Here is a 20,147-nt window from a genome sequence, read left to right on the forward strand (position 1 = left end):
TTTGATTTATTGACCTGGAGCCAGTGTTAATGATGGGGCAGAGGCAGGACGAAGGGAGYGAGAGGAAGAGAGGGGAGAAGGAGAGTTCTGCTTAAAACACATTGACTGGTCTGCTCCCCTCTCCTCTCTGTCCTGACACAGCAGACACAACACAAAGTMRTGCTCCAGCAACGTTTGGTTGTACTGGGAGGTGGTGATGGTGCTGTATGCAGGGGACTGACTGTATAAGGCAGAGAAAGAGAGACAGAGAGAGAGAGAGAGAAAGAAAGAGAGGGTGTTAGCAAAGGGATGTGGGCTGTTGCTGTGTGCTTCCTGGGTGTAGTTTGACAGCTCACTAAGCCAATGCATATTCATTTCAAAGGCTGCCGTGCTGTTATCGCCACATTAGAGTCAGGGAAGTCAAGGCCATGTCTCACCTTTTATATACTGTATATGGAATAAGTGAAATGTTTGCCTCCTTGTGTGTTTTTATGGGCCTGTCATACAGAACCTGTCTGAGAAGAAGGTTGTTATTGTAAAGTACTATGTATCAACACGTTGTGACTGGTGTAATTACAGTGTTACTCCACAGGTATAAGAGCTGAAGAGAACTTAGTGTTACCATTCGGTGCCCTCCACCCCTCAACACCCTGTCCTGAGCAGCTACATGACTTACCTAGCTAAATAACATGAATGACAGTATACTGTAAGTTAGGACCCTCCCTCTCCCCTCCACCCCTCCGCTCACCTCGCCTCTCCTTCCGACCCCTCATCCTCTCCTCTCACCCTCTCACATCTCTGCCTCCTCCTCCTCTCACCTCCTCTCCCTCTCACCCTCAATCTCCCTCCTCTCCACCCCTCAGCTTCACCTCCCCTCCACACCCTCTCTCTACCCCTCCACTACTCTCACCCTCCTACCCTCTCCTCTCCACCCCCTCACTTCACTCTCACCCCTGCCTATCTACCCCCTCTGCTCTCCACCCTCACTCACCTCCCACCCCCTCACGGCCCTTTTCTACCCCCTCCAACTCCTCCCCCCTCTATACCCCTCCACCCCGCTCATTCACCTCTCCACCCTCCTTGACTGACCCCCTGCTTCCTCTCCACCCCCTCACTTCAACCTCTGCCACCCCTCCATCTACCCCTCACCTCCCACCCCCTCACTTCACCTCTCCACTCCCTTGCACCTCTCCTCTCTCCACGATCCTCTCCACCACTTCGCCTCCACCTCAGTCTACCCCACCCTCCCCCACTTCACCTCTCCAGCCCTGCCTATCTACCTCCGCCTCACTACTCCTCTACCACCCCCTCACACTTCAGCCCTCCTCACCCCTCCTATTCTACCCCCTCACCCCTCGCTCTCCACTCCTCACATCTCCCACTCCCTCACCTCTCCTCTCCACTCCCTCCCCGTCTCTCCCTCCCTCACCCTCCCTCCCCTCCTCTCCACTCCCTCTGCACCCCCTTCAGCCTTACTCATCGTCCCACCCCCTCTCCTGCTTCCTGCCCACCCCTCCTTCCTATGCCCCACTCACCCCTCGTCTCCACTCCCTCACCTCTCCACTCCACTCCGCTCACCTCTCCGTCTTCCTCTCCACCCCCTCACCTCTCCACTCCCTCACCTCCCATCCCACTCCCTCCCCTCACCTCTCCTCCCTCTCCACCCCCTCACCTTCTCTCTCCACCGCCTTCACCTCTCAAATCCTCTCCACCCCCTCTCCTCTCCACCGCCTCACCTCTACTCTCTACCCCTCACCTCTTCGTCTCCACGCCCCTCACCTCTACTCTCACCCCCTCACCTCTACTCTCCCCCCCTCACCCCGCAACTCTCCCCCCACCCCCTCTCCTCTCCTCTCCACCCCTCACCTCTTCCTCTCCACCCCCTCTCCTCTCAGCCGCCTTCACCTCTTACTCATCTACCGCCTCACCTCTTCTCTCCACCCCCTTCACCGTCTACTCTCCACCCCCTTACCTTACTTCTCGCCACCCCCTCACCCCGCACACTCTCCTCCCCACCCCTCAACTCTCCTCTCCACCCCCCCTCTACCTCTACCCTCACAACCCCATGCCAGACAGACCAGCTACATTATAAAGTAGGTAGAGTAGAGTACCGTTTCATTACTGCCAACAGAGCTCTTGCTCCTCTGCTGTTAACAGAGTGAGTGAGGGGATGCTATAAATAACGTATACATCCACCTCGTAAACCAGGGTGCTGGAGGAGGAAATTACCTGGCTGTGTATTATGTAGGCTAGCAGGGAAATGAACGCGACATTACAAAACAATTCTCCCCCTGCACGTTTCCCCTACAAAGCATTTGTTAATGCACAGGGAGGGGGGTGTGATTTCTTTCTTTGGACTTCCCTTTGGAGTCAGTCCAGATACAAGCCATTTGCACTGCAACACTGTCTCATTCCATCTACTGCCTAGCAACATTATTAAGGACAGGGACGGTTGGTCACAAGTTGTTTTTCATTGCTATTCCTCTGTGTGTGTGGTATTGACTTGCAGGCTGTACAACACTTAATCACAGAGTCAATGAGAGAAGAGCTGTTCACATCTCCAGCCTCCACTGCTTTCCCTGCTTACCCTGCTTACCCTGCCTACCCTGTTTACCCTGCCTACCCTGTGTACCCTGCTTACCCTGCCTACCCTGTGTTACCCTGCCTACCCTGTTTTCCCTGCCTACCCTGTTTACCCTGCTACCCTGTTTACCCGACCTACCCTGCTTACCCTGCCTACCCTGTTTACCCTGCCTACCCCGCCTACCCTGTTTACCCTGCTTACCCTGCGCTACCCTGTACCCTGTACCCTGCTTACCCTGCTTACCCTGCTTACCCTAACTACCCTGTTTACCCTGCTTACCCTGCCTACCCCTGCTTACCCTGACCGTGTGTACCTCCCTACCTGTACCCTGTCTTACCCTGCCTTACCCTGGCCCTACCCTGTTACCCTCCTACCCTTCCTACCCTGCTTACCCTGCCTACCCACTTGCCTACCCTGACTACCCTGCCTACCCGTTTACGCCTACCTTACCTTGTCTTACCCTTCCTTACCCTGCTACCCTGTCTAGCTACCCTGTTTACCCTGCCGTACCCCGGCCTACCCTGTTTACCCTGCTTACACCCTGTTCCTACCCTGTTACCCTGCCTACCCTGCTTACCCTGCTTACCCTGCGCTACCCTGCCTACCCTGCTTACTCCTCCTGCTACCTTGCCTACCTGCCTACCTGTTTACCCTACCTACCCTGTTTACCCTTCTACCCTTGCTTACCTCCTACTGTTTACCCTGCCTACCCCGCCTACCCTGTTTACCCTGCTTACCCTTGCCTTACCCTGGTTAGCCTCCTGCCTACCCTGCTACCCTGCTACCTGCTACCCTGCTTTACCCTGCTTACCCTGACTACCCTGTTTACCCTGCTTACCCTGCCTACCCTGCCTACCCTGGTTTACCCTGCCTTACTCTGTTGACCCTGCCTACCCTGGCTTACCCTGCCTACCCTGCTTACCATGCCTACCCTTCCACCCTGCTTACCCTGCCTACACTTCCTACCCTGACTCCTGCCTACGCTGTTTACCCTACCTACCCTGTTTACCCGTCCTACCCTGCTTACCCTGGCCTACCCGGCCTACCCTTCCTACCCCTGCTTATCCTGCCTACCCTGCATACCCTGCTTACCCTGCCTACCCTGTTTACCCTGCCTAACGCATTTCTGATGATTTGAACTCACGGTGGCGCCATGCATGCCTGCCTGGCTATCTCACAGGGAAGTAACTTCCCCGAGGTATCCTTCAAGCTAGTGATAGAAACCAGTCACAGACACCATCATGCAGGCATTCTCTGCTGCTGCGGTCCTCGTTGTGCCTATTGGACTACCTCTTGGCATGAGTTACATCTTTGTTTTCTAAATATACAGCCTTCAGTCAGTCACAAGACCGGACTCACACTGTTCCGCACCAGTGTTGTGTTTTTATTTCAAATGCCAAAGATAATGTTGTTGAACTAGATTGTAATTTTCCATGAAGAAAAATGATGGGACTTAATAGTGTTTTTGTAGTAGTGGGAGAGGTTTAAATTGTTTAACTTAAGCAAAGCAGTAAAATATAGTCAAAGTAACATTTTGTAAAATAATTGGTCTGATTACTTTGATTGACGACACGGTCAACCTTATTACTTTGGATACAACAGTAGAAGGCCTGATTACCAACAATGATGAGACAGCCACTAGGGAGGAGGTGAGGACCCTGTTGGAGTGGTGCCAGGACAATAACCTCTCRCTCAACGTCAACAAAATCAAGGAGCTGATCGTGGACTTCAGGAGACAGCAGAMGGAGCACGCCCKCATCCACATAGACSGGATCACATTTGGAGAAGGTGGAAAGCTTCAAGTTCCATGGCGTACACATCACTGAGAATCTGAAATGGACCATCCACAGTGTGGTGAAGAAGAAATTTGGCTTGGCCCCTAAAACCCTAACAAACTTTTACAGATGCACAATTGAGAGCATCCTTTTGGGCTGTTTCACCGCCTGGTACGGCAACTGCACCGCCCGCAACCGCAGGGCTCTCCAGAGGGTGGTGCGGTATGCACAACACATCACCGGGGACACACTGCCTGCCCTCCATGACACCTACAGCACCCAATGTCCCAGGAAGGCRGAAAAGATTATCAAGGACATCAACCACCCAAGCAACTGCCTGTTCACCCCGCTATCATCAAGAAGGAGAGGTCAGTACAGGCGCATCAAAGCTGGGACCGAGAGACTGAAAAKCAGCTTCTATCTCAAGGCCATCAGTCTGTTAAATAGCCATCACTAGCCGGCTACCACCTGGTTCCTCAACCCTGCACCGTAGAGGCTGCTGCCCCATGTACATAGACATGGAACCACTGGTCACTTTAATAATGGAACTAGTCACTTTGTGAATTGTTAGATACTACCACACTGTTGGAGCTAGGAACACAAGCATTTCACTACACCTGCAATAACATCTGCTAAATATGTGTATGTGACCAATAAAATGTGATTTGATTTGTGGGGCAGTTAGATCACACATTTCATCATAAATAACTCCACTCACACTACTATACTTGTATACACTCTCCTACTACAATACCTCAGTATATGAACTCTCCTACTACAATACCTCAGTATATGAACTCTCCTACTACAATACCAGTTTTAAAGTTTGGACGGCTGAAACGGTGTAAAACAAGATTAATAATAAGCCAGAAGTATGACAAAGATTTAAAGTGGGATATTTGCTGTCGCAAGTCCCATTAATGAAATGAAGAGCAACAGTATATCAGCTGTGGTGATAAGACTGTTGCTTTAGTTCGGTTTCTTTTGGATAGAGAAAGATGCAAATTAAATGAGATAACATGACCTTGACCCACATCTGTGAAATCTGGCGTTACACAACCCACTGTTTTTGCAGAGATAATCAATTTATGAGACTTGCTGTGGCCCCAGGCACAGTTGCTCCCATTATTTGTGACTTTCATCTCGCTTAGTTGCCATCTTGCACCATACTCTAAAATACAACGCTTGTATTCCCAGTATGCACTACACTATTAAAACAAATACACATTCAATGCTGTTGTTTAGTGTGCAACAATGTGTCACACAAACAGAACATTTGATTAACTGAGTAACTTCATTTGTGATGGCAGTGTTTAATCAATTGTCTCCTATAGATCTAATTTTGATGAATTCATTGTAAATGTCAATTTTTGTTACTGGATAACATTGTGTACAGGATGTTCTTCTTGCCCTAGCAGAAAAGAGCAGAGTTTATCTGGCAGGCTGTTTATTAGAAGTGAACAGGTTCTCTGTAAAGGGGTAAGAGGGGTTATCATGTGTTCCTGTGGTGTAGAACCACTGAGATCTGATGATCTTTGTTGTTTAACGTTGTGGTTCTGCTCTGCTCCCGGTGTGAAGAAATAGCCATGTTTCTGATGGCACATCATCACACTCCATGTTGAGGTTCAAATTTAGACCGTTCTCTCCCTCACTATGCAACACCCTGCTGCTGTGAATGTAGCTCTGAGTCTCTCCCTACCTCTCTCTCTGTCTCTCTCACTAATGTATCTCTTCCTGCTCTCTCTCTATCGTATCTCTTTCTGCTCTCGCTGCAGCTCTCTCTCTGCAGCTCTCTCTCTGTAGCTCTCTCTCTCTGTAGCTCTCTCTCTGTAGCTCTCTCTCTGCAGCTCTCTCTCTGTAGCTCTCTCTCTGTAGCTCTCTCTTCTTCCTCCCCCCTCCCTCTCTCTCTCTCTCCCTGCTCTCTTTCTTTCTCATATTGGTTTTAGAATCAGGTGGTATTTATTCTTGGTCTTGGCTTAGCCCTCATACCACGTCAGTGTTTCGGTATCACATTAGTGTTATGTCTATGACCTGAAACAATATGTAACAGAGCTTCATGTCAGATACACTGCTGTTATACAATTGTATTAGTGGGGTGTCAAATAAACCAAACCAYACAGCAGGACACCATACCGAATGCTTCAATGCACGTCTGTTCATCGTCTGATCGCCGAAGCTATCGCAGGCTTTATGGTGCGTTTGACAGACTACAAACATTAAACCTACTACATTGCCTATCATGGTGAATACAGAGTGGAATACCTCAGTATTGTACTTCTGTATTACAGTTGTCATATGCTAAGGAATTCTCCCTCTTCAGTGCAGTGAGTCCTGAGCCCCAGAAATAGAATGGCTGCATGGCGAAGGACTCATGTTTTCAGCCGAGCAGCCGAGCTGCTCGGTGACACAGACAGACGAAGTAAAGGACGTGTTAGGCTTCTGATCTGATCTGCTGCGTAGGCTGCATACTGAACATAACGGGGTGAACCTAGCCGACTGAGAGAGAGGATGTGCTCTGTACTGTACCGTAAGCCTTCCACCCCCAGCGCTCGGCCCCTGCTCTCTTCCAGCCCCATCCCTGTGATCTCAGATCCAGCCCTATACCCTCTAGCCCCAGTCCTATACCCCATACAATACCCGAGTCACGACCCTCTCCTGTCTCCCCCAGCCCCAGCTCCATCCCTTGTCCAAGTTCACAGATCCTGCCTCCTGCCTTCYGCCCCCTCTCTCTCCTATCTCCCTCCCAAACCTCCCAGCTCCATCCCCTCCTCATCTCCTCTCCTCAGTTCCTCATGGATGTCAAGGTGCTGTGTGTCTGCTGTGAGAGAAGAGGCAGCAGCAGAAGGCAAGGTGAACTGGAATCAACGCATGTCATTGTGCTGCGTGGTGGAGGGCTACAGAGAGAGAGAGAGAGGGAACAAAAGAGAGTAGGAGAGAGAGCTAGAGCAGCGAGAGCTTGCTAGGAGAGGGAGAGAGAAAGAGGTTCCACTCCGCTCACATCGTAGGCTGACTGGCTCGCACGCTCACTGTTGACGAATGAGCTGTCTACCCGTGTGGCTGGGAAACGGCGGCTTGTGACAAGGCAAGCTGGGGAGAGAGAGGAACATGAACGTAATGCGTACCTTGCCTCGCTTGCTTTCAGATACCAGCCAGAAGAAGACTCAAGAGAAGAAGGATGGCAGCAGACGCATGTCGTTCCAGAGACCCAAAGGAACCATTGAGTATGCTGTAAGTAAACAGAGAGGCTCTGTCTGGGTGTTTTAATGCTTTTTACTGCTCCTGCTGCTGCTGCTGTGCTGCCCTGTGTGTCTACTGGCTGTTGCCCTAGTCTGAGTAATAGCTGCTGTTGTGGTGGTGTGTTATTATGTTGTGTTATGAAAAGGAACCTGGCCATGCTGGCTCACATCGTTAGGAGTGTGTGTGTGTGTGTGTGTGTGTGTGTGTGTGTGTGTGTGTGTGTGTGTGTGCGTGCGTGCGTGCGTGCGTGCGGTGTGTGCGCGCGCGTGTGTGTGTGGAGGGAGAGAACGAGGCGTTTAGTATTTAGTATTTTACAGTTGCACATGTGCATCGTTCAATGTCTGTTTACATAAAGGGGGACTGTGTATGACCAGCCAGAGCTATTGCCTCTCTACCGTGTGATGAAAATCTGTTCTAATAGATTAAACATGTGTATCAATCCTGCTCCATTCTGCATTTGGGTGTAAAGGAAGAGAGAGGATTGTAGCTGTGTACGTATGTACGTTTTTGGCCAGAGGAGAACCGAGAGAGCGAGATACTCAGTCAGAATGTGTCGTTTTTATGGAATTCAGTTCATTCTGTGTGGTGCTTAGCAGCGAGCATTCCACCACTGTTTACGAATGACCTTCCACCTGGTGTTGTCATTGCTATTCATTTGCCATCTCTGTTGTGTGTGATTAGGGATAGAGAGTAGAACAGACAGAGAGGATAGCGCAGACAGACCCCCTCATAAAACTAGACCACGGATGGAAAGTACAGAGAAAAATGGAGAGATATAGTCTCTCATGAGATGCTGCTCTGAACAGTAGGATGTAGCTAGATTCTTAGAACAATGGACCATACAAATAATTCCAGAGCTTCACAGTCAAGGAACGAGGAGTTTAGTCTACATCAGCTTTCTTCACTTATTCTCGTCACACGAAGAGGATATGGAACTAGACTGAGCGACGAATTAGGGAAAGAGCATGGAGGAAATGACCTGTGGAGCTGCAACAGGAGAGATGAGACACACTGGCGCACACGAGAAATGTAGAGAGAGGACTAGAGGAGAACAGTATAGGAAGAAGGAGGCCTAAGAACAAGAGTGAGAGGCGAGGAGCAGAGCGATAGGGAGCATGAGAGCAGACAGGAGAGGATGAGGAAGTAGAAACAGGAAGAGTAGGATAGGCTAGAAGCAGGGATAGCAACTAGAGAGATGATAGGGCTAGGAAAGAGGAGCAGGAGGAATAGATAGGAAACGATAGGTTAGGGAACCAGGATAGCAAAGAGAGCTAAGAGACTAAGGAGATATAGAATAGGAGATAAAAGACGAGGAGTTGAGGATAGAACACTTGGAGAGTTAGAGCCATTATGAATCAAGATCAATTTAACCACGAAGAACACAATGAATAGATTTTAGGCACACTCTTCCTTTGAGACATGGCGTCTTATACGAAACAGTCAGAGAGAGGATTTTTCTCCCGCATAGGGTTCATTATTTCCTCTCTCTGCTAAAATATATGGTCAAACTTGCTTGGCCGAATCAGGACTATGTACTACTCAGAACATGAGTGAAATAGGATGATATTGGGTTGCGTGATGATTACCAGCAAATGCATTTCCTGTTATCACCATCTGTGTGCTGTGCACTTGACACGTTTTATACGGTGTCATTCAGACATCAGCCCCTAACCCTTTTTTGGCTCCCACCCACCTCCCACGAGTAGCCGCGTTTCCATCCCCTCATGCTGCCACAACGATGTTTGGAATGGGGAGCGAGCGGGGTGGATTCCTGTCAGGCAGGCGCAGACGAGGTGAATGAGAATTGGACCAAAGGCACTCCGTTGGTTTTCTGAGTAGTCTGGGCCGGTCGATGTGAAAAGTGTACACTGTAGGGAACTGTGCAGGAGTGAAGGGACAGGATATTCTGTTTTAGTAAAGTGACAGGCTTCTATGTTGTCATGCTACTACCGTATGTTAAACTGGAGAGAGAGGTGGGTCTCCAACAAGTGGATTACTGGAATACATGGTTGAGCGAGGTAATCACGTGGGTAAAGTGAAGTTATAAAAGAGCGCTTAACTTCATTTATTTGAATATTACTTCACGATTCGCACTATAATGATCTACAAGATACCAAGCTATGGTTAATCAACAGCTAATAAGCTCAACTAGTTGATACAATTTACATCTACTATCTTTCGCAGTAGATTGAGCAGGGCGCGAACTGTCACACCACAAGCTTAAGGTATCCCAAGCCTGACTGGCCGACTTATTAAGACCCTTATGCCTTTTACTCTCTCTCTCGGTCTTAACGGGCTTAGTGTCGTAATTCTAGCAGAACTCTATGATGTTCTGCTTCAGGGCAATCCTCGTGTCTCGCAGGGATAGTAGATCTCTCTCTTAGGTTACTTCTATATGAAATCTCTCTTTTGTTGACTCTCTATAGTTTAGCTTCAACCCCAATGGGAAAGGTATTCTCAAGATAATACTATAACGTGCGATGGAGGGAACCATGCTACTTGCCTACTGTTTGCGTGAACTTTTCGCATGCATGACATGTCTGGCAACTACGCCAGCCCTTAAGAGATGTTTAAGGTTGTGTGGATCCAGTCATGGCCTGCCGAAGTGGATGTCGACTTTCCATCCCTCTCACTTACAAACACCACACACACACACACAACACACAACACACACACACACTCGCGACCACCTGTACACGACCATCACCTTAGTTATATTCTGAGTGTGTTTTCATATCTACAACAAGCAGGACACAACACCACACAACACAACACATACTCAACACACACATACACACACACACAGTGAGGTAGTCCACACACACACCACCACACACCAGAGTGCGTGATGTCATGCTTGCGGGGACGTACTCGACACACACACAACTGTATCACCAGCACATTGCAGTAGACAGTCCGGACGTCACTCACAGAGCATGCTCCGTGTCCTCTAGGGTTCGAGATGCCCTAGATGACATGGAGATACTTTCCGCCCAGAGGGCGGGGGGGGGAGGGGGGGGGTGGATTTGGAGAAGCGGCTTTATCCTTAAACTTGGATCTTCCCAGGCTCAGTGTGCGTGTTGGCTGGCACTGGGCCTCGGGACGGACATGCTACCACATGTTTCACATCGTTCTCAGCAACCAGGATAGATACGTTTATAATCCGCTGCCTGGTGCCTCAGAAAAGAAAAGGGAGGGCTTTCGTTCGCTTATCAAATATTTGATCGCTCGTTTTTAACAGCAAAGGAAGAATCAAAAAGCCTCAAATATGTTGCCCTTCTCCATTCTGCATGCGGGCACCAACTTATTGAGCTGACCTTCAGACCAATTAAAAATTGTGGTTTGTTTGACTCCATGTGAAGCTACAGACGGGGAATGGAATGGAACAGACATGCAACATTATTTTGTTGAAATACTAATTTGATTTGAGGCGTGAACACTTAGCGAATTGAATGCATAAACCTAAACTTGCCACATTTCTTAAATTGGATAATTGGAATCAAATTATGTCTGTATGTGTGTGTGGTCGTGTGGTCCTGTGGGTGTGTGTGTGTTGAGATTGATATACTAGAAATGGATGAGCATCATTTGTGTTCAGAGGGGGAACTGCGCGGATACTCTAATCCACGTCCTATTGCATCGGCTAGGTTCCTATTCATCTTAGCTTTGGGTTTGGTGTGGTGTTCTGGTGTTGAGCGCAGACGAACATTGGCCCAACTGTTCCGATACCGTTTGTGTCATGGCAGCACGGGCTAACCAGTCAGGCCAAGGTCTCTATTGCACACTGGCTAGTTTAACATGTATGTGAGCTGAGAAGGAGAGAGGAGAAGGGTGAAAAGTTTGTGTTGATGTACCTGGGGAGAAATCGTGGCGCAACTAGAGCGCGAAGAAGGGAAGGTACGGTTGACGGAGGTTATGGAACGGAGAAGAAGTGTAGAGAGAAGAAAGAGAAGAAGCCTGAGAAGACCCCTGAGATGCTAGATGAGAGGGATCTAAGAGGAAGGGCAGGTGAAGCGCTAGCGAGAAGGTGAGTCAATAGCCGGTGCGACGGGGAGGAAAAGGAAGAGGAGGCCAGAGCTGATCGCGTAGAGTGAAGAGAGGATCCTGATAGGAGAGCCCGGAGGAGAAGGATAGAAGTCTAAGTCCATACAGCAACTGTCACCTCCAACCTGTACCACTCTGTCACAATAAAACACACTTGATGAGCAGCAGTCAAACGTCAACGCATTGTACAGCAGCTCCACTATCCTCTCACCTACTATAGCACATGGATGTAGTAGTCATGGCCAATGTCATGTTCTGTTAGCTTCTTCTAGGCCAATGTATGTGTCCCATATGGTTCCTATAAGGGATGTATACGAATCAGCATATGCATCGGCCCCTGGTTCAGATGTCTTAATAGCAATGTCATCAAAACTTTTGATGTGAAGATACACCCAACTTTTTGTAGAAAAATCCCATCAGATATTAAACTGAGTTATAGCAACATAAAACATTTACTGGCACGGACAATAATGGAGTTCCGTGATTTTGAGTGGATTCAGGTAATTTATTGTACTTTTTTAAAATGATATTTGTTGAAATAAAGATAATGATAGGTGCCTAATTTGCAGAATACTACACTGCGTATTTGCATATATCTCATAAATTAACATAAAGGAGGGGAAACAGGGCTGCAACCACCAAACACCTGCCTTTCTACCTTAACCTGTGTCGTACCTACCTGCCTCTGTCTTATCACTACCTGCTCTATCTAACCCTACGCTCCCTGCTCGACCCTACCCTGCTCTGTCTTACCCCCCTAGTCCTGCCCTGTCTACCCTACCTTCCCTGTCTACCCCGACCTGCCTCTGTTCTACCCTTATTCTACTCCTAACCTGCCTCTGTCATCCTTACCTGCTCTGTCCACTCCTACATCTTTGCTCTGTCCACCCGTAGCCTGCTTCATGGCTAACCCTACCTTCCCTGTCTGACCCTACGCTCGCAACTGTCTACCCACTGGCACGAACCTGACTACTATGTCTACCCTAATCCACAGACTCACTGCTCCTATCTACCCTACGCTGCTCTGTCACCCACCCGTGCTCTCACCCTGCCTCTGCTCTTAGCCCTATCCATGCTTCTCACGCCTGCTCTGTCTTAACCTAACCTGCTACTGTCCAGCCCACCTGCCACTGCTCTCCCTACCGCAGCTCAGAGCTGACCTACTCTCGTCACCTGCTCTGTCGTAACTCGCTACCGCACCTCACCTGCTCTGTACCCTTACTACTCTGGACAGGACGCCTAACGTGCTCTGTACTACCCGTGACTCTTCGTGCGCTAGCCTCCTGTACTCACCTGCTCTGGTCTACCCTAACCTGTACTCCACCTGCTCTGTCTACCCTACCTGTACCTCACCTGCTCTGTACCACTACCTGTATCACTGGCTCTGTTCGCTACCCTCATCACCTGCACTATCCTAATCTGCGGCTGTCTACCCTAGAACCTGTAGCTGTCCAACCTGCTCCTGGTCTACGGCACCCTGTCACTCAACGCCTGCTCCTGTCGACCTCTAGAACCTGCACTTCACCTCTGCTCTGCTACCCTACCTTGGTACCACCTCGCGTCTGCAGCCCTACCTGTACTACGGCTGCTCGTCGACCGCACTGTCTCCACACCTGCTCTTCTACCTATTCCTTACTCACCCTCTCCTGTCGAACCAACCTCACCGTCACCTGCTCTGTCCACCCTACCTGTACCATCCACCCTGACCGTCTGTCTAGCACTACTGTACCTCACCTGCTACTGTAACCACTACCTGATACTCTACCTGCCCTCGCTGTCTTATCCCAACCTGTACCTCACTCCATAGCTCTGTCTAGGCCGCACTCAGAACCTAATACTTCAAATCTCTTGCTTGCGGCTCTATCCTAGCGCTGTTTATCTTCACGTCGTGCTCTTCTAACCTCTTTCCTCTACGCATGAGATGCCTCTGTCAGCCCTACCTGTCTCATAACCTGCTCTGTCGAACCTACCTGTACTCACACTGCTCTGTCTATCTACCCTACCTTACCTCACCTGCTCTGTCGCCCACCATAGGCACCAGCCATGCCTGAATTCACACACTACAGCAAAACGAAACAACCGTGCACTCCACACGGCTCTGTCGACCCTTAGCTGGTCTATCTGTCACTTCTGCTCTGTCTAATTGCTCTAGTCTTCTTGTACTCACCGGCTCTTTCGCACCCCTGGTGACCTGCACATCACCTGCTCTGATCTACCTTCTGATTTTCCCCTGTTATCTCACCTGCCCTGTCTTACTTCCCTTATTGCTCTTCCAATAGCACTCTTGAGCCACCATACTCCTCTGTTTACCCTACCTGCACTCACCTGCTATCACTGGTTATACCACCTAACCACTGCACTCACCCTCTGTCTACCCCCTAGTAGCACTGCCTCACGCGTGACTGCTACCCTAAACCTGGCACTTCTGACCTGCGTGCTAGGTCTACCCTACATTGCACTCACTGCTCTGTCCTACCCTACCCTGCGTGGCTCGCGTGCTCTGGTCGAGCCGCTATCTGTTATCTGACACGCTGCTCTGTCTACCCTAGAGAGAGCCAGGTGCACAGCGAACGCCTTGCTCTGTCGAACCTACACTACCCTCAGAGCACTGCCTCTGTCGTACCGCTGAAAGCGTTCACTGCACAGCTGCTTTCTGTCTAGCCCTACCTGCACTCACCTGCTCTGTCTACCCTACCTGCACTCACCTGCTCTGTCGACCCTACCTGCACTCAACTGCGCTGTCTAGACTGCCTCATGAATTACTGTTGTTGTCACGTTCTCTTGCATAATTCAACAAGTGTGTCAATAGAAGGATACCCTCAGATTAAAAATCAACACACCTGGCTTGAATTGGATTCACAGTCTCCTCTGCTGTTCTGTGTCCTCTGCCTCTGACTGGGAGAATGTCTGTCCTAGCTGTCAGTTGTAATGGCTGTAAAATTAGGCATCTGAATGATGAACAATGGCACAGCAGTGGCACACACAATGCATGCCATTAGGGTGGTAAAGACAAAGTCGCTATGGCAACTGTCATCACATATGRACATATCCAGGCTTCATCAGACAGGCTGCATTGTAAGCCTCTGGAGCGATAGTCCTTCTGATATTACATTCTGGATGATTAAACCATTTGCAGAACGTATAATCTATATTCTTTCCTGTTTGATTACGCACACTGACTCGTTTTCTTGTTTTGTGACTCACATTTCACCTTGTTTTGGATTCTGACCTAGCAAGCATCAACGTGATGGTACCTTCCTCTGACACCACCTAGTATATAGGTCCTGTATGGCAGGAAGCTTGGCCCCAGTGATGTACTGGGCTGTACGCACTACCCTCTGTAGCGCCTTACGGTCGGACGCCAAGCAGTTGCCATACCAGGTAGTGATGCAACCGGTCAGGATGCTCTCGATGGTGCAGCTGTAGAACTTTGAGGATCTGGGTGTTACGCGGAGCGGAACAGGTGAACCCAAGAGCAGACTCAGACGAGGAGACTGGGATGAAGTAACCAAGGTATTTATTGAAACACAGAGGGAAGATGGAGTGCAGGCCAGGGYAAGCTCGGCGGGTTGCAGGAAACCAGGTGCGGAGGCTGAGGCTGTAGCGAGAGGTTTTGGGACAGGGTAAGCATGTCCGGAGGGGAATCCAAGGGAGCAGTAGAGTGGGGAATCCAGGACAGTAGCAGGACTGATAAGAAGTGGGACTGGAGATAGGGACCAGAGTCAGAGCGGCCAGAACTGTAGCAGAGAGGAAAACAGTGTCACACAAGGGAAAACAGGCACAACAGGATCTAAACAGGAACAAACGGCTAGAAACGTAGACTGACTGAGCAGAGATTACGATCTGGCAGCATGGAAGTGGCAGGGCTGAGTATTTGTAGAGCTCTTGATTATGGAACAGGTTGCAGCTGGTGGGGATCTGCTTTGACTACTTCAGCACACCTGTCTCCGCCCACACAATCACACACACACAGAGAGAGGGAGAAAGTACTGGGGGAGTGGCAGRAGGCCAAGGAGACACAGGATGAGCAGTAGAGGGAGTGGCAGGAGCAGATGTAACACTGGGGACCCATACCAAATCTTTTCAGTCTCCTGAGGGGGAAAAGCCATTGTTGTGCCCTCTTCATAACTTTCCTGGTGTGTTTGGACCATWTTAGTTTGTTGGTGATGTGGACACCAAGGAACTTTAAACTCTAGACGTGCTCCACTACAGCCCTGTCGATGTGAATGGGGGCGTGTTCGAACCTCCTTTTCCTGTAGTCCACGATCAGCTCCTTTGTCTTGCTCACATTGAGGGAGAGGTTGTTGTCCTGGCACCACACTGCCAGGTCTCTGACCTCCTCCCTATAGGCTGTCTCATCGTTGTCGGTGATCAGGCCTACCACCGTTGTGTCGGCAGCAAACTTGATGGTGTTGGAGTCGTGCTTGGCCACGCATTCGTGGGGGATCAGGGAGTACAGAAGGGAACTAAGCCGCAACCCCGGGGTGGCCCCCGTGTTGAGGATCACCGTTGCAGATGTGCTTTTTGTGCCCGTAAACCCATTTAGTTTCATTTGATTAAAAACCAAGCATAGTCTGCCCTCCTCTCAAGGAAGGTAGTTTTTTTTGTCCTGTCCAATGCATTCTCCAAGTAGCCAAGACTATCATAAAGGGTTTGGCTCGTGACACCGCTTTGAAATACATCTAGTTTGGGAACATCCACTTTTTTATCTATGTAGGCTATTGTAAAAAATAAAAAATCCTGCTCCTCTAATTATTTAGGATGTGCTTAAAATACCCTCCATGTAGGCTATATGCCTAAAAAAAACTCCATGTAGGCTATATGCCTAAAATACCCTCCATGTCGGCTATGCCTAAAAAAAAACTCCATGTAGGCTATATGCCTAAAAAAAACTCCATGTAGGCTACATGCCTAAAAAACCCTACATGTAGGCTACATGCCTTAAAAAAAACTACATGTAGGCTACATGCCTAAAAAACCCTACATGTAGGCTATATGCCTAAAAAAAAACTACATGTAGGCTATATGCCTAAAAAAACTACATGTAGGCTATATGCCTAAAAAAAAACTACATGTAGGCTATATGCCTAAAAAAAAACTACATGTAGGCTATATGCCTAAAAAAACAACATTTAACCTTAATCCCCAAAAAAAAAATACATGTAGGCTAAAAGCCCAAAAAAAAACTACATGTAGGCTATATGCCTAAAAAAAAACTACATCTAGGCTATATGCCTAAAAAAACGACATGTAGGCTATATATCCCTAAAAAAAACTACATGTAGGCTATATGCCTAAAAAAAAACTACATGTAGGCTATATGCCTAAAAAAAACTACATGTAGGCTATATACCTAAAAAAAACTACATGTAGGCTATATACCTAAAAAAAACGACATGTAGGCTATATGCCTAAAAAAAAACTACATGTAGGCTATATGCCTAAAAAGAACTCCATGTAAGTGTTACGATAATTTTGTTCTCAATGTTCATAAACTGAACTTCAATTAAACTACTCTGTCTGTTAATAAGAATTTGTAAGGTTCTTATTAAAATGAAACAGACAGAGTCTAGTCTACAATAGTCAGAATGTTTATTTACGAGAGCTCTGCTGTGCATATACAAAAACGTTCCTTTTATAATATTCTCTTAACCTATGCACATACATACTAATATTTGGATTCTCTCTTTTTCTCCTGGGGTCTCACCACAGTTTATTACCACTCAGCTGACAGTTCCAGTCCCCCCCAGATACGGGAAATCTGGAGGGGCTCTCCCTGTCCTATCTTATCTCCCCAGAGTTATAGTTTAATGATCCACTTAGTTGTCTTTAGGCACACACATACATTCCTCTCTTCCCAGGTACATGCTACATAACCTCTTTCTTATGAACTAACATTATTTATCAATATAGAAAAACAGGGTAGAATTCAGTTAGTTATAGTTCTACGTTAAATGTATACATCATTTAGTCATTATTCATAACAGTAGGCTATATGCCTATCATGGAACAAGAGATGAGATGATCCGGTGACACTCGTATTTAGAAACATTCAAGTTATGTTCATGTAACATTAGCTTTTTTTAAACATTTTGTTTGATTAAAGAACAAGCCCTTATAGGCTACCCTTACCCAACCTTATCTTTCTTATCCTGGCCATGCATAGGCCAAGTAGCCTATCCATTAAAGGTTTCTAAATGGTCTCCTTTTGCTCTCATGCTTTTGCATTATTCACATAGGCCTATCTGCAGTGCATAGGCTACTCTACTCCATTCGGCTTGTATCCATCCCCATTTCCAAAGAGCACCTCTTGTCTGGTTACCAAAGAMGCGCTCCTCCAAACATATTCAAATTACGGGAGCCTAGTATTTTTTATTTGAGGAGAAGTGCGATGCGTAAAGGCCWATACTTGTTGAAGTCAGTTACAACAATGTTGACTGTCAACACTCCAAACATATTGATCAAACACTGGATGTTTTTTCTTTACTGTTGCTATTACTCATTACTTTAGCCTATGCTATTGAATAAACTGTATCAATCCACAATGGACTAGGAAGAGACTATTCTGTGCCCCCAGCCGAATTAGAGTAGATGACAACGCAAAGACCGTCAATAACCGACAGAACAGACCATGAATCCAAAATAAGGATGGGACTTGAGAGCGTGGAGTTCTCTCAAATAGAACCAAGTACTATTTTAGCGCTGGCTAGGCAGATGCAGTTCACACTGAGGGTGGTGATACATATAAATAGTATTGTTACATTTATTCGCGTCTGCAACATGGGCCGTTGTGCGTTTGCTCTGAAAGGCCTGAGAACTTTGTTTTATCGTATTTGGCTTCGTGTGCTCTGCTTCTTCTGTATTCTTCTGTCTTCTTGTTGTAGCATTTGAAAATGATTCTGTTGCGTGTATATGTGACTGTCACAGACACAATATTCCTGCTTTATTCATTTCCAATGGTCTGTTGAGTTTGTGTGACGCACACGTTAATACCTGCTTGCCATGCTTATTGACTAGTGTGTGTGTGGCTGCCGTGGGTGTAATCGATGTGCGCGTTGGTGCGTGGCATGTGGTGCGTGTCTTTTCGTCTTTCCGTCTAGGCCAAGACTGTCCTCCTGTCTGGGAAATTGTTTTATCTTAAAGATTTAGAAGAGCAGACAGATGACATTCCTCCATGTGTTTGTATGAATTGATTTCCTTCCTCTTGCCTCCTTATGAAGTCACCACTGACCCATGACGCCATGACTTTGACACGCCCACTATGATCACCATTATACAACTCAGAGCACTGTCAGCAGCCTCGCTTTTATCACACACCACACACCACACCACAACAACACAACACACACCACACCACACCGCTGTTCGCTTCCCCTGCCTCTTCCACAAGCCCCCTCTCCCACAAACTAGAGTTCTTGACATTCCCTGTCATTGTTAGTTGGTAGGCAGAACCCCACAGGACTTGTGAGTTATTACCAGCTCAGACACATTATCTCTGTAGTTGCAGTTATATAGCTACCAGAAGAATCTGGCTATGCACTTGTTAAAGGACACGCTGGCTACCAGGAAGTAGATCGAATAGTTGCCAGTCTGCCTCAATGTCAACCCACACAAGACTGTTAATCTGTGACACTCAGTCTGCTTCCTGCTAAGAGAGCATTGAAATAGCACACATACAGTACTGTACAAGCCTATTAGTATGTAACTAGTCTGGTTCCCTTACTAGTTTGTCATCCACTGGGCCAAATATACTTAGATGTCAACCAAACTGGATGATTGATTGAAATGTGAAATGTCAGTGTTTGTCCTGGTGGGGTTGCGTATCATGCTGAGTAAGGTCATATGGTGAAACAGGCTCATATTGACTCATGCATAACATATGCGTATCCCTTACCTCAGTATGTAGTCAGTGGTGTATTTAATGAACAGCCCTCATCCACCATCTCCAGTTACATACACATCGACTTAACTATCACTACACACACTAACACTGACTACGCCAAGCCAGAGAATACCTACTGAACTAACAGCAGTAATCTAGCACTACTCAAGGTCTATACACGACTCACTACACCAAAGCCAGTCTGAAACTATAACCACAGACTATACACTGAACTACACCAAGCCAGTCTGAACAATCACTCAAACCAGTCTATACTACTGACTACACCATAGGTCAGATACTGAAACCAATCAGTCTATACACTGAACTTCACACCAAGCCAGTCTGAATACGACTTACTGCACTACACCAAGCCAGACTGAATACACTACTGCAACTACACCAAGCCATGTCTGAATACACTACTGAACTACACCAAGCCAGTCTGAATATACACTCACTACACATCAACTGAATGCGACTGCACTCCCATCGCCTGAAATACTACTGCCTTACGCAACTATACCCTACTCACGTACCACCAAGCCATCTGATATCTGGAATCAACCAGCTGAAATAACTACAACTACACCAATCCAGTCTAACTATACTACTACACTACCCCAATCAGTTCTGAATACACTAC

General features: G+C 47.7%; 1 protein-coding gene across 1 annotated transcript in view; it reads left to right on the forward strand.

The window, feature by feature from the left end:
* The first annotated feature begins 3,716 nt into the window (after positions 1–3,716).
* Positions 3,717–20,147, forward strand: part of LOC112073426 (oxidation resistance protein 1) — a 27,518-nt gene continuing 11,087 nt past the window's right edge. The window contains exons 1-3 of the mRNA XM_070440136.1: positions 3,717–3,761; positions 4,331–4,706; positions 7,481–7,566. Coding sequence (XP_070296237.1) covers positions 3,717–3,761; positions 4,331–4,706; positions 7,481–7,566 — 507 coding nt within the window. The remainder of the gene's footprint in view (positions 3,762–4,330; positions 4,707–7,480; positions 7,567–20,147) is intronic.

Source organism: Salvelinus sp. IW2-2015, unplaced genomic scaffold (genome assembly GCF_002910315.2).
Source record: "Salvelinus sp. IW2-2015 unplaced genomic scaffold, ASM291031v2 Un_scaffold2258, whole genome shotgun sequence".
NCBI lineage: Eukaryota > Metazoa > Chordata > Actinopteri > Salmoniformes > Salmonidae > Salvelinus > Salvelinus sp. IW2-2015.